Below are 15,992 nucleotides of genomic sequence, written 5' to 3'. Positions count from 1 at the left end.
ACCATCTTTTATATCTTTAATATAGATTGTAAAAAGCTGCGGTCCCAGCACTGATCCCTGCGGTACCCCACTGGTCACTGCCTGCCATTCTGAAAGGGAGCTGTTTATCACTACTCTTTGTTTCCTGCCAACCGACCAACTTTCAATCCAAGTTAGTACTTTGCCCCCAATACCATGCGCCCTACGTTTGCTCACTAACCTCCTATGTGGGACTTTATCAAAAGCTTTCTGAAAGTCCAGGTACACTACATCTACTGGATCTCCCTCGTCCATCTTCAGAGTTACATCATCAAAAAAATTCAGAAGATTAGTCAAGCATGATTTCCTCTTCATAAATCCATGCTGACTCTGACCTATCCTGTTACTACTATCCAGATGTGTCGTAATTTCATCCTTTATAATAGACTCCAGCATCTTTCCCACCACGGAGGTCAGACTAACTGGTCTATAATTTCCTGCTTTCTCTCTCCCACCTCTCTTAAAAAGTGGTACAACATTAGCCACCCTCCAGTCCGCAAGAACTGATCCCAAATCTATCGAACTCTGGAAAATAATCACCAACGCATCCACGATTTCTCCAGCCACCTCCTTCAGTACCCTGGGATGTAGACCGTCAGGCCCCAGGAACTTATCAACCTTCAGACCTAACAGTCGCTCCAACACCAATTCCTAGCAAATATAAATTCCCTCAAGTTCAGGTCTTTCAGACACTGTTATCTCAGGGAGATTGCTTGTGTCTTCCCCAGTGAACACAGATCTGAAGTACCAATTCAATTCTTTTGCCATTTCTTTGTTCCCCGTAATATATTCCCCTGTTTCTGTCTTCAAGGGCCCAATTTTAGTCTTAACCATTTTTTTGCCTTGGGGAAGGGCAAGTTACATCAGTATTAGGCAGGAGCTAGGAAGCGTTAATTGGGAGGAATGGTTTTCAGGCAAATCCACACCTGAGATGTGGGAGTTTAAAGAACTGCTGATCAGAGTTCAGGTTCAGCATGTTCCAATAAGGAGGAAGGACAAGGACGGCAAAGTAAGGATAACGAAGGAGTTTGTGAATTTAGAGAAGAAAAAAAGAAAGTCCTCAATTTCTCCTAGCTGATTTCAACCTTATTGCGAAGCCTCTTCCAAGGATGCTTACCTTGAAGAAATTCTCCTTCACCCTCTACAAAGATCTCAGTGAGACCCTGTCTCACTGAACTCCCCAAGTCCTCTCCTCTGCCCTGAAGCTCTTCAGCCACATCCTCAAGCAAACTCGCTACCACAGCCACATCTCCTTCCTCAATTCCTGCCCAGGGAACCATCTGATCCCACATGGACTCCGGAACACATTCAGATCAACCCAGTTTAGACCTGAACAGGATAACCAGTACACACTACAAATCCGAAACCTTCAATAACGATTCTCTTTCCAGATCCTTCGCTCCATGCTATCAGCCATGTGCTGCCATCTATTCTACCTGCAGTCAGTCCTGCCTCAGCTCGGAGCCACACTTTGCCAGACCTGCAGCGGACCTCTGTATTTCTACATCCTCAGAAGGATTCATACGGTCAACAAATGGTATTTCTCTACTGCATTGGACATAAAAAAAAACATAAGCTAAACAAATTTTCATGTACTTCCCTCCATACACGGGTGTCCTCGAACCTTCCAGAACCTTGTCCTGGCCTTTCAAATAACCCCGAGGCTATTAACCATGCGGTCGCTCCTTCCATGACTGTCGGGGCAATCGATGATGTCATTTCCACCCCCACGCTGCTGCACGGCCCGCAGCACTGCCGACCACACCTCCGAGATCGCCATACACCCAACCACCTCCGCAACTGCAGAGAAGACTACCGCAGCAGGATCCACCAGCACCGCTAGATTCATTAGCACATACACGATAGCTACCTTGAACATCACTTCTACCCCCGTAGTTGCCGCCGCAGCAGTCACTTCCACCCTGATGGAAGGCTCTATCATTGATGTCACTTCTGCCGCCAGTGATGTCTGCAGCCGAGTACCCAATAGTAACGTTGCCCTTGCCGCCCATGACACCACGTCCATCTCCATTAACACAGCCATAAGCACTACTTCCGCCCCCGTTATGAGCACCACTTCCATGATGTCACTACAGCTCCTATAACCACACACACAAGTAACTGTCTCCACCAACCCCTCCCAACCCCCACCTCAAACTCCAGCCCCATTCTAGGTCCTAGCTCCCATCCCTGACGTGACTTCACCATTCCCCCAGACCTCCCCCTCACAGAGGATGAACATTTAGTCCTCAGTAAAGGCTCACCTTTTATCCCTCTACAGTCCCAGATTAATGAGTTTGACACAAGCTACAACCTTGAACGTTTCGTCCGCTGCCTCCATTTTTAACCAAAACACCCTGCATCCAACACACCCCATCCACCTGGAAACCTCATGCTGGCCTGTTACCCGCCCTTGACCCCTTCATTTCAAACTGCTGTTGTGACATCGACTGCCTCAACCTGTCCAATCGCCTCACCCACTCCAACCTCTTGTCCTCACAACATGCAGCCCTCCTCTCTCTCCTTTCCAACATCAACCTCACCATCAAACCTGCAGACAAGAGTGGGGAGCAATAGTAGTGTGGCGCACTGACCTCTAAACACTGAAGCCAGGCGCCAACTCGCAGACACCTCCTCCTACTGCCCCTTTGATCACAACCTTACCTCCCATCTCCAAAACATCATCTCCCAGATCATCCACAACCTCATCACCTCTGGGGATCTCCCATCCACAGCCTGCAACCTCATTGTCCATGAACGCCCCACTGCCTGATTCTACCTCCTTCCTAAGATTCACAAACCTCTCAATCCTTTGTCTCAGCCTGTGCCTGTCCCACTGAATTCATCTCTTCCTACCTAGATACTGTCCTGTCCCCCTTAGTCCAGGAACTCCCCACCTACGTTCATGACACCACCCATGCCCTTCACCTCCTACAAGATTTTTGGTTCCCCAGCCCCCAACGCCTCATCTTCATCCTGGATATCTAGTCCCTATACACATCAATCCACCACGACAAAGGTCTCCAAGCCCTCTGTTTCTTCTCTTCTCGCCATCCCAACCATTACCCTTCCACTGACATCCTCATCCACCTGACTGAACTGGCCCTCACCCTCAACAACTTCTCCTTCCAATCCTCCACACCAAATGGGTAGCCACAGGACCCAGCTATGCCTGCCTGTTTGTCGAATATGTGGAACAGTCCATCTTCCACAGTTACACCAGCAACACCACCCATCTGTTCCTCCGCTACATTAATGACTTTATCGGCACCACCTCATGCTCCTATGAGGGTGAACAGTTCATTAATTTTACCAACGCCTTCCACCCAGATCTTAAATTCACTTGGACCATCTCGGCAACCTCTCTCCCCTTCCCAGACCTCTCCATCATCGTCTCTGATGACTAACTAATCACAGACATACTACAAGCCCGACTCCCACAGCTACATAGACTACACTTTCTCCCACCCTACCTCCTGTAAAAATGCCAATTCCCAATTGCTCCGCCTCTGCTGCATCTGTTCCCAGGGTGACCATAGAGTCATAGAGATGTACAGCATGGAAACAGACCCTTCAGTCCAACCCCAAAGTTCCAGATGGCCTCCTTCTTCCATGATCCTAACTTCCCTTCCCATACGCTCTCCAGCGTATCTCCTCCACTTCGCATACCACCACCCTTGAACCCCATCCCTCCCAATGCAACAAAGGACAGAACCCCCCCCCGGTCCTCACCTTCCACCCCACCAACCTCTGCATGCAATGCATCATCCTCCGCCACTTCCGCGATTTCCAAACAGACCCCACCTCCAGAGATATATTTCCATCCCCATCCCTATCAGTGTTCCAAAAATCCTTCACAACTCCCTTGTCAGGTCCACACCTACCACCAGCCCATACCTCACTCCTAGCATCTTCCCCTGCCACCACAGGAAGTGCATAACCTGCACCCATGCCACTCCCCTCACCTCCATCCAAGGCCCCAAGAGATCCTTCGCATTCGTGAGAAATTCACATGTACCTCTACCAATGTTATCTACTGCATCTGTTGCACCTGGTGTGGTCACCTCTACATCAGGGAGATAGGATGTTTTCTTGCAGAACATTTCAGATAACATCTTTGGGTACCCACACCCACCAACCCCACCACACTGTGGCTGAATACTTCAACTCCCCTTCCCACTCTGTCAAGGACCTGCAGGTGCTGGGCCGCCTCCATCACCAAACCATTACCACCCAACGCCTAGAGGAGGAACGCCTCATATTCGGCCTTGGAACCCTGCAACCACATCGAATAAATGTGGATTTCAACAGCTTCCTCATTTCCCCTCTCCTCCACATTATCCCAGTCCCAAGCCTCCAACTCGGCACCGTCCACCGGACCCATCCATCATTGCACCCTCTGACCTACCACCTTCTCCCTCACCTCCATCCACCTATTGCTTTCCAAGCTACCTCCCCCCAACAGCCCCCCCCCTCCCATTTATCTCTCAGCCCAACCCACAAGCCTCATTCCTGATGAAGAGCTTATGATCAAAACGTCAATTCTCCTGCTCTTCAGATGCTGCCTGACCTGTTGTGCTCGGACTCCCAAAAGGAAAGAAAGCACATCTAAGGTTTATTAAGCTGAAATCAGACAGGGCATGTGAGGAATATAAACAAAACAGGGAAAGAACTCAAGCTGGGAATTAGAAAAAGCAAGAAGTGGCAATGACATTACCTTGGCAAGGGTTGAAGAGAATTCCAAGGTATTCTACACATACATTAAAAACAAACTAAAAAATAGGGAGAAGACTGGACCACTCAAGCATAAAGGAAGGAACTTGTGCTTGGAGTCAGGAGGATGTGGGTGAGATCCTAAGTGAGTACTTGTCATCAGTAATCACCCAGAAGAATGATATGGAGGATAGTGAGATTAGTGTGGAGCATGCAAATACGCTAAAGCATTTTGAGATCAAGAAGGAAGTGGTTTTGAGTCTCAAAGAGCATTAAGTGAATAAGACCCCAAGGCCCGATGGTATCTACCCCAGGTTGTTGAGAGAGGCAAGACAGGAGATTGCTAAGGTCTTGACTAAGATCTTTGCATCCTCACTAGATACTGGAGAGGTCCTTGGGGACTGGCAAGTAGCTAATGTTGTACCTCTGTTCGAGAAGGGAAACAGGGATAGCCCAGGAAAGGGCTTTTGCCCGAAACGTCGATTTCGCTGCTCGTTGGATGCTGCCTGAACTGCTGTGCTCTTCCAGCACCACTGATCCAGGAAACTATAGTCCAGTGAGTCTTGCATCAGTGGTTAGGAAGCAATTGGAAAGAATTCTTAGGGATAGGATTTACATGCATTTAGAAAAACATGATCTAATTAGGGAAAGTCAGCATGGCTTTGTGTGGGGCAGGTCATGTCTTGAGTGAATTTTTCAAGGAGGTGACAAAGATAAGGGTAGAGTAATGGTTGTTGCCTACGTGGATTTTACTAAGGCTTTCAACAAGGTTCCTCATGTTAGGCTCATTCAGAAGCTTAAGATACATTGCATCCATGGTGACTTGGCCTCTTGGATTCACAGAATTGCCTTGCCCATAGAAGGCAGAGGGTAGTGATGAGTGTTTTTCTGGCTGGAGGTCCTTCACTAGTGGTGTTCTGCAAGCATCCCAATATATGACTTGGATGAAAATGTAGATGGATGGGTTAGTAAGTTTACAGATGACAAAGATTGGTGGAATTGTGGATAGTATAGAAAGTTATCACAGAATATAGCAAGATAAAGATCAGTTGCAGATATGGGCTGAGAAATAGCAGATGGAGTTTAATTGGGGTTGAGTATAGAAGTTGAGAGGTCATGTTGCAACTGTACAGGACATTGGTTAGGCCACTGTTGGAATATTGTGTGCAGTTCAGGTCTCCCTCCTATTGGAAGGATGTTGTGAAGTTTGAAAGGGTTCAGAAAAGATTTACAAGGACGTTGCCAGGGTTGGAGGATTTGAGTTAGAGCAAGAACCTGAAAAGACTGGGGCCGTTTTCCCTACAGTGTCGGAGACTGAGAGGTGACCATATCGAGTTTTATAAAATTATGAGGGCATGGATAGGGCAAATAGACAAGATCTTTTCCCTGGGGTGGAGTCGTCCAGAACTGGAAGGCATAGTGTAAGGGCGAGAGGGAAAAGATTTAAAAGGGACCTAATGGGTAACTTTCTCATGCAGAAGGTGGTACGTATATGGAACGAGCTGCTAGAGGAAGTGGTGGAGGCTTGGTATAATTACAACATTTAAAAGGCATCTGGATGGGTATATGAAAAGAAAGGTTTTAGAGTGATATTGGCCAAGTGCTGGCAAATGGGACTAGATTAGGTGAAGATATCTGGTCAGTATGGATGAGTTGGACTAAGGATCTGTTTCTGTGCTGTACAATGACATATTTTAAGGGTGCTGAAAGGACATTTAGAAAACCACATGAATATGTAAGGAATAGAGGGATAGGATATGGACCAACAGCAAGCAGAAGGAATTGGTTTAATTTTGCATCATGTTCGGCACCACATTGTGGGACGAAGGGCCTGTTCCTGTGCTGTACTGTTCTATGTTCTAAGTAGAGGGTGGAAATAAATAGGTCCTTTTCTGAATGACAGACAATGACCTCAAGGATCAGTTTTTGGGCCCACATATTCATGATTATATAAGTGATTTGGATAATAATTTAAATGCCACATTTTAACGTTTGCTGTTGACACAAAACTGGATTGGATTGACAGCTGCGTTGAGGCGGCTTTAAGATGATTTAGACAAGTTGAGTGAGTCGAAAGATGCAGTACAAATGGATATATACGTGAGTGTGCAAAACAGGAACAAAGCATGTTATTTAAATTGTGTTATATTTGAAAACAAGAATGTATGAAGGAATCTGCGTGTCCTTACACACCAATCCATGAAAGTGAAACAAGCAGTCAGGAAGACAACTGGTAAACTGGCTTTCATTGCAAGAAGATTTAAGTTCAGAAACAGGGATGTCTTGCTGCATTTATACAGGGCCTTGATGAGACCATATCTAGAGTACTGCATGCAGTTTTATTATTCCTACCTAAGAAAGGATACATTTGCCACAGAGCTAGTGCAACACACAAAAAACTTTTTAACAGGCTGGACGCTGTGCCTAGTTGGGGAGTCTAGAATCGGGGGGACAGACTTGTGATACAGGGTAGGATGGAGACAAGGAAAATATTTTTTCACAAAGGGCAGTGAAAAGTGGAATTCTCTACCACAGTAAGCTAGGTAGACCAAGCTGCTGAATACATTCAAGAAACAAAGGCACTGGGGAGAAAGTAAGAATATGCTCAAGAGTGGAGCAAGCTTGAGGGGCTGAGTAGCCTAATTCTGCTCCTAGTTTGTATGTTTATCAGTGCATAGTGAGAACATTTAACAAATTCATTTAAGTATTGCTCATGATAATGTGCATAAGCTCTTAAAACAAAACTTCAATTTAATTTGGAATATTGAGAGAACAATTGCTTTTCATTCCTCAACCCAATGGTACAGTTTTTCTCTATAGTATTTTTAGTTCCATTTCTTTGTTTTTATGCTCCGTGCACTGGAATCAGCGCTATTCCTGGGTCTCACCTGAAAGCAGAGTAGGTGAATGTTCTCAGCAAGTCTCATCTATTCTATGAGAAAACTTCTGTCTCTGTTATGTATTATCCCACAACAGTGCAAGTGAGATCAGGAGCTCTGATCTAAAACTGCAAACAACTCCCAATGCAACACACACAACTGTACAAATTGCACATCACATTCTATCACAAAAAGAACATTAGCTTTAATTACCTTCCATGAGACTGGTTCTTTACACATTGTATGCAAGCATTTCTAAGACATCGGAAGCACTCAGCAATGAGCAGCAAACAAGCTTCAAGTTGTCTGTTCCTGTTACTGTCAGGATTGTCAGTGAATAATTCTATCTCAGTCAACTGTGCCGTGAGGATTTTTACGAAAGTTTCAAATAAAGGTTGTGTTGCCTCCTTCCTGTTGGAGAAAAAAAAAATCTGTATGTCATACACATTCTATGTTCAGGCAAATAACTGAATTATAGTGAACTAAAATTGCTCTCGACAATCACATTGCAGTTCCAATGCATCTCAAAGTGTCTGTCCTCCACACGTTCAACAAACAAATCTTCTAGACATGTGGAGTGACCCTAGTTGCTCAGATCACTCCTGTCTGAACAAATAGATTATGTAAAGGTCCACCTCAGTTCTTGTACAAGGACACCACAACAGTGTCTGGGATTATTGTAACCATACAGTAATTCATGGCACACAATAACACAGGAAAGTGCAAAAGTAGAAGTGGAAGGTGAGGTGCCATCCAAGCTGATAAAAAGTTAATATTTCAGATTGATGGCCTTTCATCAGAACAATAATTTGGATAAAGATGAAAAACAATAAAGGCAATAAATCACTTGTGCGTACAGTTACAGGAGGAATTTGTCGGATAATCATGGGGATCTTGAATCTACATGTAGACTGAAAAAGATCAGATGAATAAAAGTTAACTACGTGAGGAGATCATAGAATGTTTTTGGTCCAATTTCTTAGACAGCACATTCTACTGCCAACCAGACCTGGTACTGTGCAATGAGAATAATTACCTCACAATGAAGGTACTTCTATGCAAGAGTTATCATAATATTATTCAATTTTACATTAAAATACAAGTATTTTTCAATCTTAACTTTAAATAAAGGCAACTGTCAGGTTGTAAAAACAGAGCTAGAGAAAGTGAATGTAAATTTTGTTAAAGGATACATCAATAGAGGAGCCTTAGCAGACATTTATGGGGATATTTCAGAATACACAGTATAGAGGTTTTCCAATCAAGAAGAAAAATTCCAAGGAGAGGGCCTACCATTCATAATTAACTGAAAAATAGTTATGATGGTGTCAAACTTAAAGAAAAGCTCCAAGTGCACAAATATGGATGGCAGGTCAGGAGGTTGCACAGAATACAAAAACAGAAAAGAATGACTAACAATGATTAGTCAAGACGATGACATTGGAGTACAAGAAATGCTAGCTAAAAACAAAGTTTTTAATAGACACCTAATAGTCAGAACTGTGGAATTAATATAGAAATAAGGAGATGGTGAATGAATCAAACAGATACTTCATTTACATTGGTCTTCATTGTACAGCATACAAATAACATCCCAGAAATAGCTGTAAATGGAAGAGGGGAATGCAAGAAAATTAAAATTACTAGGGAAATGGTACTAAGCTAACAGTTGGAGCTCTGAACTGACAATTATTCATCCTAGATTCTTAAAAGAAATGGTTGGTGAGATGGTTGATATATTGGTTTTATTTTCCAAAAGTCCCAAGATTCAAAGAAGGTTCAATTTGATTGGAAAATAGCAAGTGTGACTTCTTTATTTCAAAAGGAAAAGAGACAAAGAAGAAAACTGAAGGCCAGCTACCTTACCATCTGTCATAGGGAAGATGTTAGAAGCTATTAATGAAAATGTTATCTCCGAGCACTTGGAGAAGATGAAGGTAACCAGGCAGCATCAACATTGTTTAGTGAAAGGGAAATTATATCTAGCCAACTTATCAAAGTTTTTGAAGAAGTAATGCATTCTCTGAATAACAGGAACCTGTGGATGTAGCGTGCTTAGATTTCCAGAAGACATTAGAGAAATGCATCATAAAGGTTATTTTAGAAAATAAGAACATATGGTGTTAGAGACTAACATATTGCACAGGTAGAAGATTGGTGAGCAAAGTATAAAGAATCTTTTTCTAATTGGCAAGACGTGACAGTGGTATACCATAGTGCCAGAGATTCAATTAATATAAATGACTTAGGTGAAGCAACCGAAGGAATGATTGCTAAATTTGCTGAGGGCACAAAGGTGGGTAAGGAAAGTAAGTTGAGACTTTTGAGATTTTTTTTTCCATTGGTGTAAATAGCAAAATTAGATTTAGCCTTGCTAAAATTAAGTTTGAACGTCTTACTAATGACAGTTCACTACCAGCATTTCACAAGCAACTTAAGATGAGCAATAAATACAATACTCACATGCTGTGAAAAAAATAAATTAACTATTATTCAGCTTGAGCCTGAAGGAAAATCAATGAATTCCATATTGAACATTAAGCAGTGAAATAAAATCTATATTTCTCAGAATATCAAAGAAAACCTTCAACCATAACCAATGATTTCTTATATAATGTATATGCTCAATAAAGTGTCAATCTACATACATATTTTAGTTTCCAAAGACATAGAAGATATTAGCATATAAATCTTTTCAAGTGAGTTGCATCCTATCTTTGAACTTTTCCTTGAAAATGCTTTCTATTTTGCAGAGACACCACCCTCTCAACTCGAAATAGCTGCCATTCTACCTACAGCTTTTTAAACAAGTTAAATTAATTCAGGTCACAATAAAGTAAGCATTTAAAATGTTTGTACACAAATGTGGAAATTTTAGGTTGATTTGGGAGTCAAGATCTTAAAGTTATAGCAAAATACATTTTCATTTTATCAAATTGGAAAGCCTGAAATTTAGATGAACACTATCTTAATTCCAATTCTCATTTTAGGAGTGCCCCACACAGTTAAATTAAATAAATCAAGTTATAAAATATAGAACTTCATTGCATGCTTGAGTAACATTAGTTGAAGGAAGGTATCTTTATCAGTTTTGATTTCTCAGCAAAAATAAATAAATGGAAGGGAATGAGTTCAACTACAAAACTTACTGCTGGAAATCTGACACAATCAACAGCATCCATTGAAACAAACTTACTGACATTATTTTAAATGTGTGTTTAAAATATATACCTTGCTTTTACAATATATTTTAGTTTATTTAATTAATATGGCTAAATGTGAGAACACAGCTACAATTTCGAGAAAATACCATTAATCAAAGCATTAAGTCTCATTAATCATTAAGCAAAGATCCATACTGAACTATTCCTATGCCAACTTTTTGTTGCATTCAAAGCAAAAGTTTAAAAAATGTGTCTTTTTGCTTTAAAAATTGAAATAGCTTACATGTATCAATTAAACAGGACACAAGAACGAAATTAGAACTAGAATTGATGTTTGAAAATTAAGTGTACATTTTAAGGCAGCAAAATATCTAAAAATTTGAATTACAACAGCTTCACATTCATGATTTGACACCTTCAGAAAGACGAAACAGACTACTTGCACTATATATGACCCATTCAGAGCTATTGAAATAAGAGAAAAACTGTGGACACACCATCTAAAGGAAAAGTGTTCTTGAATCTGAGTTAGGCTTAAGACTCAACAAGGAACTTTCCATTGAAATCGAGATAATACACTGACATCACAGGCTAAAATTCAGATAACTTGGCTGAAGAAAAGATTGGAAGTCAATTTAATGCAAGGACTTAACAAAAGGACAAAAGAAGCCTCTCTTTACACGGACATAATAAATCCCATGGCTTTATTTGATGATCACAAGGAAACTCTTCAATCAGCATCAACGAATGAGAGACTGCATTTTGTGGCAATGACCAATGAGATAGCCATTAGAGAATAGGCTGCAAACACATTCTCAATGCCCCAGTGCAGGGATATGATGTGAATTGGCAAATTACAGAAAATAAGCATACAGTATAGTAAATGAAAACAACTTCTGAGACTGGAAGGACATACTTACCAGACATGTTCATTATAAATGTAGTTTACCTGTAGCAAAACTTTAATTGTGAACCTTACCCCTGATAAAGTTTGAGAATTCAAATTCCAACTTATTTGAATATTTTTGGGGAAAAGAAAATACATTCAATTTCTTACATAATGAAGGAAACACTAAGTCAGAAATGCCCATAAATGAATTCTGGAAAAATTCTAAAAATACTACACCTGCTTAGATTACGCATGTGGTCAGCAATTCCTTTCACTTGTTTTGAGGAAAATATCCAAAACAAAAGTTTGTTACAGGTTAGGCCTTGATATAAGCTTTAATGAAGTAAAACTCGATTAGGGTAATGCAGAATACAATTAAACGTGTACATTTTATTAAACTATGAAACATTAAATTGTGATATCAGAAAATAGCTATGGATTATAGGACATGTATTTTTCTAAAAATAAATTGAATTGATTTTTTCTAAATCTGTATGCATTCCTGACTCATTCAGTCAATACATGGACCTTTTATTTTCTATTTATTTTCTACCTACTTACATCATGTCAGGTTGATACATTCATTATTACTCGTGTTGATTCATTTCTAATGTAACTTTGAGCCAATTGGGAAAGAATGGGAAAAAGCAAAAACAGGATTTCCAGGAAACAAATACTAAATACCGAACAGAGAAAAAGCACCTCTTTTGTAGCACTTCCAAAACAAGCACATGAATGCAAACGAATCGAATGAGTAGATTGATTCTCTTCTATTCTTTTACCATTTGAAATATATCTTTATTAATGATTTAGGTGGAGAGAGAGAGTAGCGTTGAGGACAATACAAAGCTGGGTAAAAAGGTACACCGTACAGAAGACTCAAAGTGGCTGAAGAAGAGAAGTAAACAGATTAAGTAAGTTTAGAGCAAGACAGCAGATGGACCATATCATGAAGAAGTATGTATTTATTCACTTTGGTCAAAAAGCTGATGCTTTCTAAAAGCGCTGTGATACTTGTAGAAGTTGAAATCAGAGACTTGGGTACACTTATATAAGGAGGAGAAAGTGAGGTCTGCAGATGCTGGAGTATCAGAGCTAAAAATGTCCAAGGAATAGGAAATTCGACGTTTCGGGCATAAGCCCTTTCCTCATTCCTGATGAAGGGCTTATGCCCGAAACGTCGAATTTCCTATTCCTTGGATGCTGCCAGACCTGCTGCGCTTTTCCAGCAACACATTTTCAGCTCTACACTTATATAAGACAAAGTTATACAAGTACAGCAAGCTCTTAGGAATTTATTTGAATCAAGGAATTTGGACGTCACTGCTTGGACTAGCAGTTATTGCCCATTTGTAATTCCTTTGAGAAGGTGGTAATTAGTTGTCCTCTTAAAATACTGCAGTCCATTTGGTGTAGGTATTGCTCACAGTGCTGTTAAAAAAGGGAATAATTATGCCTAATTGTACATAATGTAAGTGTTAGGCAAATACAAGTATCTCATAATTTGGCCACATCACTTTTAAGATTTGCATTCTGTTTAAAACTCCATCCAAAATCTCATCACGTCTTCTTTATAACCTTCCTTCAAATCTTCTTAACTACATCATTCAGGTTGTGATTTCAGGTCCCTAAGACCTACTCTCAGGAATTCCCTCCACCTCTCTACATGTCTCTTCTTAAAATTTACCTTTTGAATAAGTGTTTACTCACATATCCTAATATAATTTAACACATCAGATTTTATTTGATGATAAAATCTCTGAAGCAACTTGGGGCCTTTTACTTTGATAAAGTCACTACATATATCTACGTGCATGTAGACTCTGTAACATTTGTAATCCTGAAATCAAATAAAAATTCAATTTTATCAGAGAATTAACATAAGAATGGAAATCTTATTAAACTTCATTTTCCAACAATTCTGTTTGGTACATTGTCTTTCCAACAAAACTGATGGCAAAGTAAAGGTTTATATTAGAAACCTAAATGTGAATAAACGTTGAGGAAGGAGAATGAAAGGTGACTCAACTTCAAGAGTCACAATCTTCAAATAACTGTTTCTGTTGCAGTTGTATCCACACCAAAAATACACCACTGTATTTCATCACGTTTATGACTCAAACAGCAAAATGATAATGACCAAATAATCTGTGATTTGTAGTGGGGAATACGGATAAACATTAATCAGGAAACTGGGAATAACTCCGCAGTTCATCCTCAAAATAATGCCACGGGACATTTTAAATGCACCAAAATAGGCAGATAGGCGTTCAGTTTGACGTCTCATCCAAAAGTTGGCATCTCCAAAAGTGCAATACAGTAGAAATTGCACTGATGTGTCAACTTTGACTTCTACACGCAAGCTCTGGAATAGGATTTGAACTGGGAACTCCGTGGGAGAGGGGTGAGTGGTAAGGAGATCTTCTGTGGCAGTGAGGCGACTTGTGTGATACAATTTCAGCGCGAATGATGCCATTCAGACAATTTTTCCCGAAGACTTTCTATGAAAACTGAACGTGTAATATAAGACATGAGCAGGAGGGTGGTGAACATATTCACAGATGACGACATTCCACCGAAAGATAAAATTTTCTGGGTAAACGCATCGGTAAAAGTTTAATTAATTTAAACCAAAAGCCTCACTGAAGGCACCCATGAGAGTCAGACGGCTGCATTTTAATTGAAGCCGAAGCACAAATGCAGTTCAAACACTAACTGACGCACCTACTACGCTGTTCTTTGAACGCGATGGTCAAACTCTGGATCGGTGTCATGGAAACCAGCACCAACTCTTCCTTTCGACAGTCTCGGGTTAATTCCTTGAGGCGGGCGGTTAATTCAGGAACACATTCACAGCTCACCGCCATCTTGACCATGGCAGCGGCTGACGTCATGACGCAGGAGCGTGCGCGCCCCCGAGCGCTGGGACACGAGAAGCGGCAGTACCGGGAGTGAGTGTGACCAGGGGCTCGATGAACAATTAAGTGACCGCCCAATTAGATGTTTCCGCTTATTCTGGTGAGAGGAAAGGTAGCCCCTAACCAAACGGGTAATGTGTGGAAAGTTAAAAAAAAATCACACACTTTATTTGGAAGTACTAGCTTTCTGAGCGCTGCTCCTTCATTAGGTGGTTGTGGAGTACAGGTAATGTGTGGCGCAGTGGAGTTAATACAGGGCTGAAAATGTGTTGCTGGTCAAAGCACAGCAGGACAGGCAGCATCTCAGGAATAGAGAATTCGACGTTTCGAGCATAAGCCCTTCATCAGCCTTTCCTGATGAAGGGCTTATGCTCGAAACGTCGAATTCTCTATTCCTGAGATGCTGCCTGGCCTGCTGTGCTTTGACCAGCAACACATTTTCAGCTCTGATCTCCAGCATCTGCAGACCTCATTTTTTACTCGAGGAGTTAATACAGGCCTTACTTGCTATCGAGTTGCTGTTTTGCCACCGAGAGTACAGCATATAAGAGTCGGAAGGTTGAGGTAGCAGTCACGTCATAATGTTCACTTGATGCTGGCAATATAATATCCACCCCTATCCCCAGACTGTACTTACTTTTAATTAACCTGTTCAGTTATGTTACAATGACAACCTCCAGAATAGGTAGGACTTGAACCCAGGTCTTTACCACCAGACCCCCCCCCCCCCGCCCCAAGCAGTCAACTTGAATGCTTAGGCGAATATTTAGTCTTAACCCCACCTAGCTGAATATCATGCATTAGCAGTGCCTCCCCAACAAAGGGTTAGTGTTGCACTGCGATAGTGCAACACGAACATCTGAGGCAGGTGGCCTGGGTTCAAGTTGCACCTGACCAGAGATGTGTAATAACATATCTGAACAGGTTGTTCAGGAAAATATATCTCTTCCCAGCACACACACAAACTAAAAGAATCATTCATGACTTTCAGATTAATTTTTACTGACCTTTGTGAGTTTTTTTTTAAGATTAGATTACTTACAGTGTGGAAACAGGCCCTTCAGCCCAACAAGTCCACACTGACCCACCAAAGCACAACCCACCCATACCCCTACATTTACCCCTTACTTAATACTACGGGCAATTTAGCATAGCCAATTCACCTAACCCGCACATCTTTGGACTGTGGGAGGAAACCGGAGCACCCGGAGGAAACCCACGCAGACATGGGGAGAACATGCAAACTCCACATAGTCAGTCGCCTGAGTCAGGAATTGAACCCAGGTCTCAGGTACTGTGAGATAGCAGTGCTAACACCTGTGCCACCCATAAGTTGAAGTGTGGGTTTTACTGCTTTGAAGTTACTAATGGTTTAAGAGCTGGTTTTAACACGAGCTTGAGGAATTGGTCC

At 41.5% G+C, this 15,992-nt stretch overlaps 1 protein-coding gene across 1 annotated transcript in view; it reads right to left on the bottom strand.

Annotated features, from left to right (window-relative positions):
• Positions 1 to 14,557, bottom strand: part of atxn10 (ataxin 10) — a 209,004-nt gene extending 194,447 nt beyond the window's left edge. The window contains exons 1-2 of the mRNA XM_060839545.1: positions 14,388 to 14,557; positions 7,824 to 8,021 (exon numbers count right to left, since the gene is read on the bottom strand). Coding sequence (XP_060695528.1) covers positions 7,824 to 8,021; positions 14,388 to 14,557 — 368 coding nt within the window. The remainder of the gene's footprint in view (positions 1 to 7,823; positions 8,022 to 14,387) is intronic.
• Between the last annotated feature and the right edge of the window lie 1,435 nt (positions 14,558 to 15,992).

This window comes from Hemiscyllium ocellatum, chromosome 19 (assembly GCF_020745735.1).
Source record: "Hemiscyllium ocellatum isolate sHemOce1 chromosome 19, sHemOce1.pat.X.cur, whole genome shotgun sequence".
NCBI lineage: Eukaryota > Metazoa > Chordata > Chondrichthyes > Orectolobiformes > Hemiscylliidae > Hemiscyllium > Hemiscyllium ocellatum.
The sequence above is the reverse complement of the archived record's forward strand: the minus strand, read 5'-3'. Positions and strand labels throughout refer to the sequence as shown.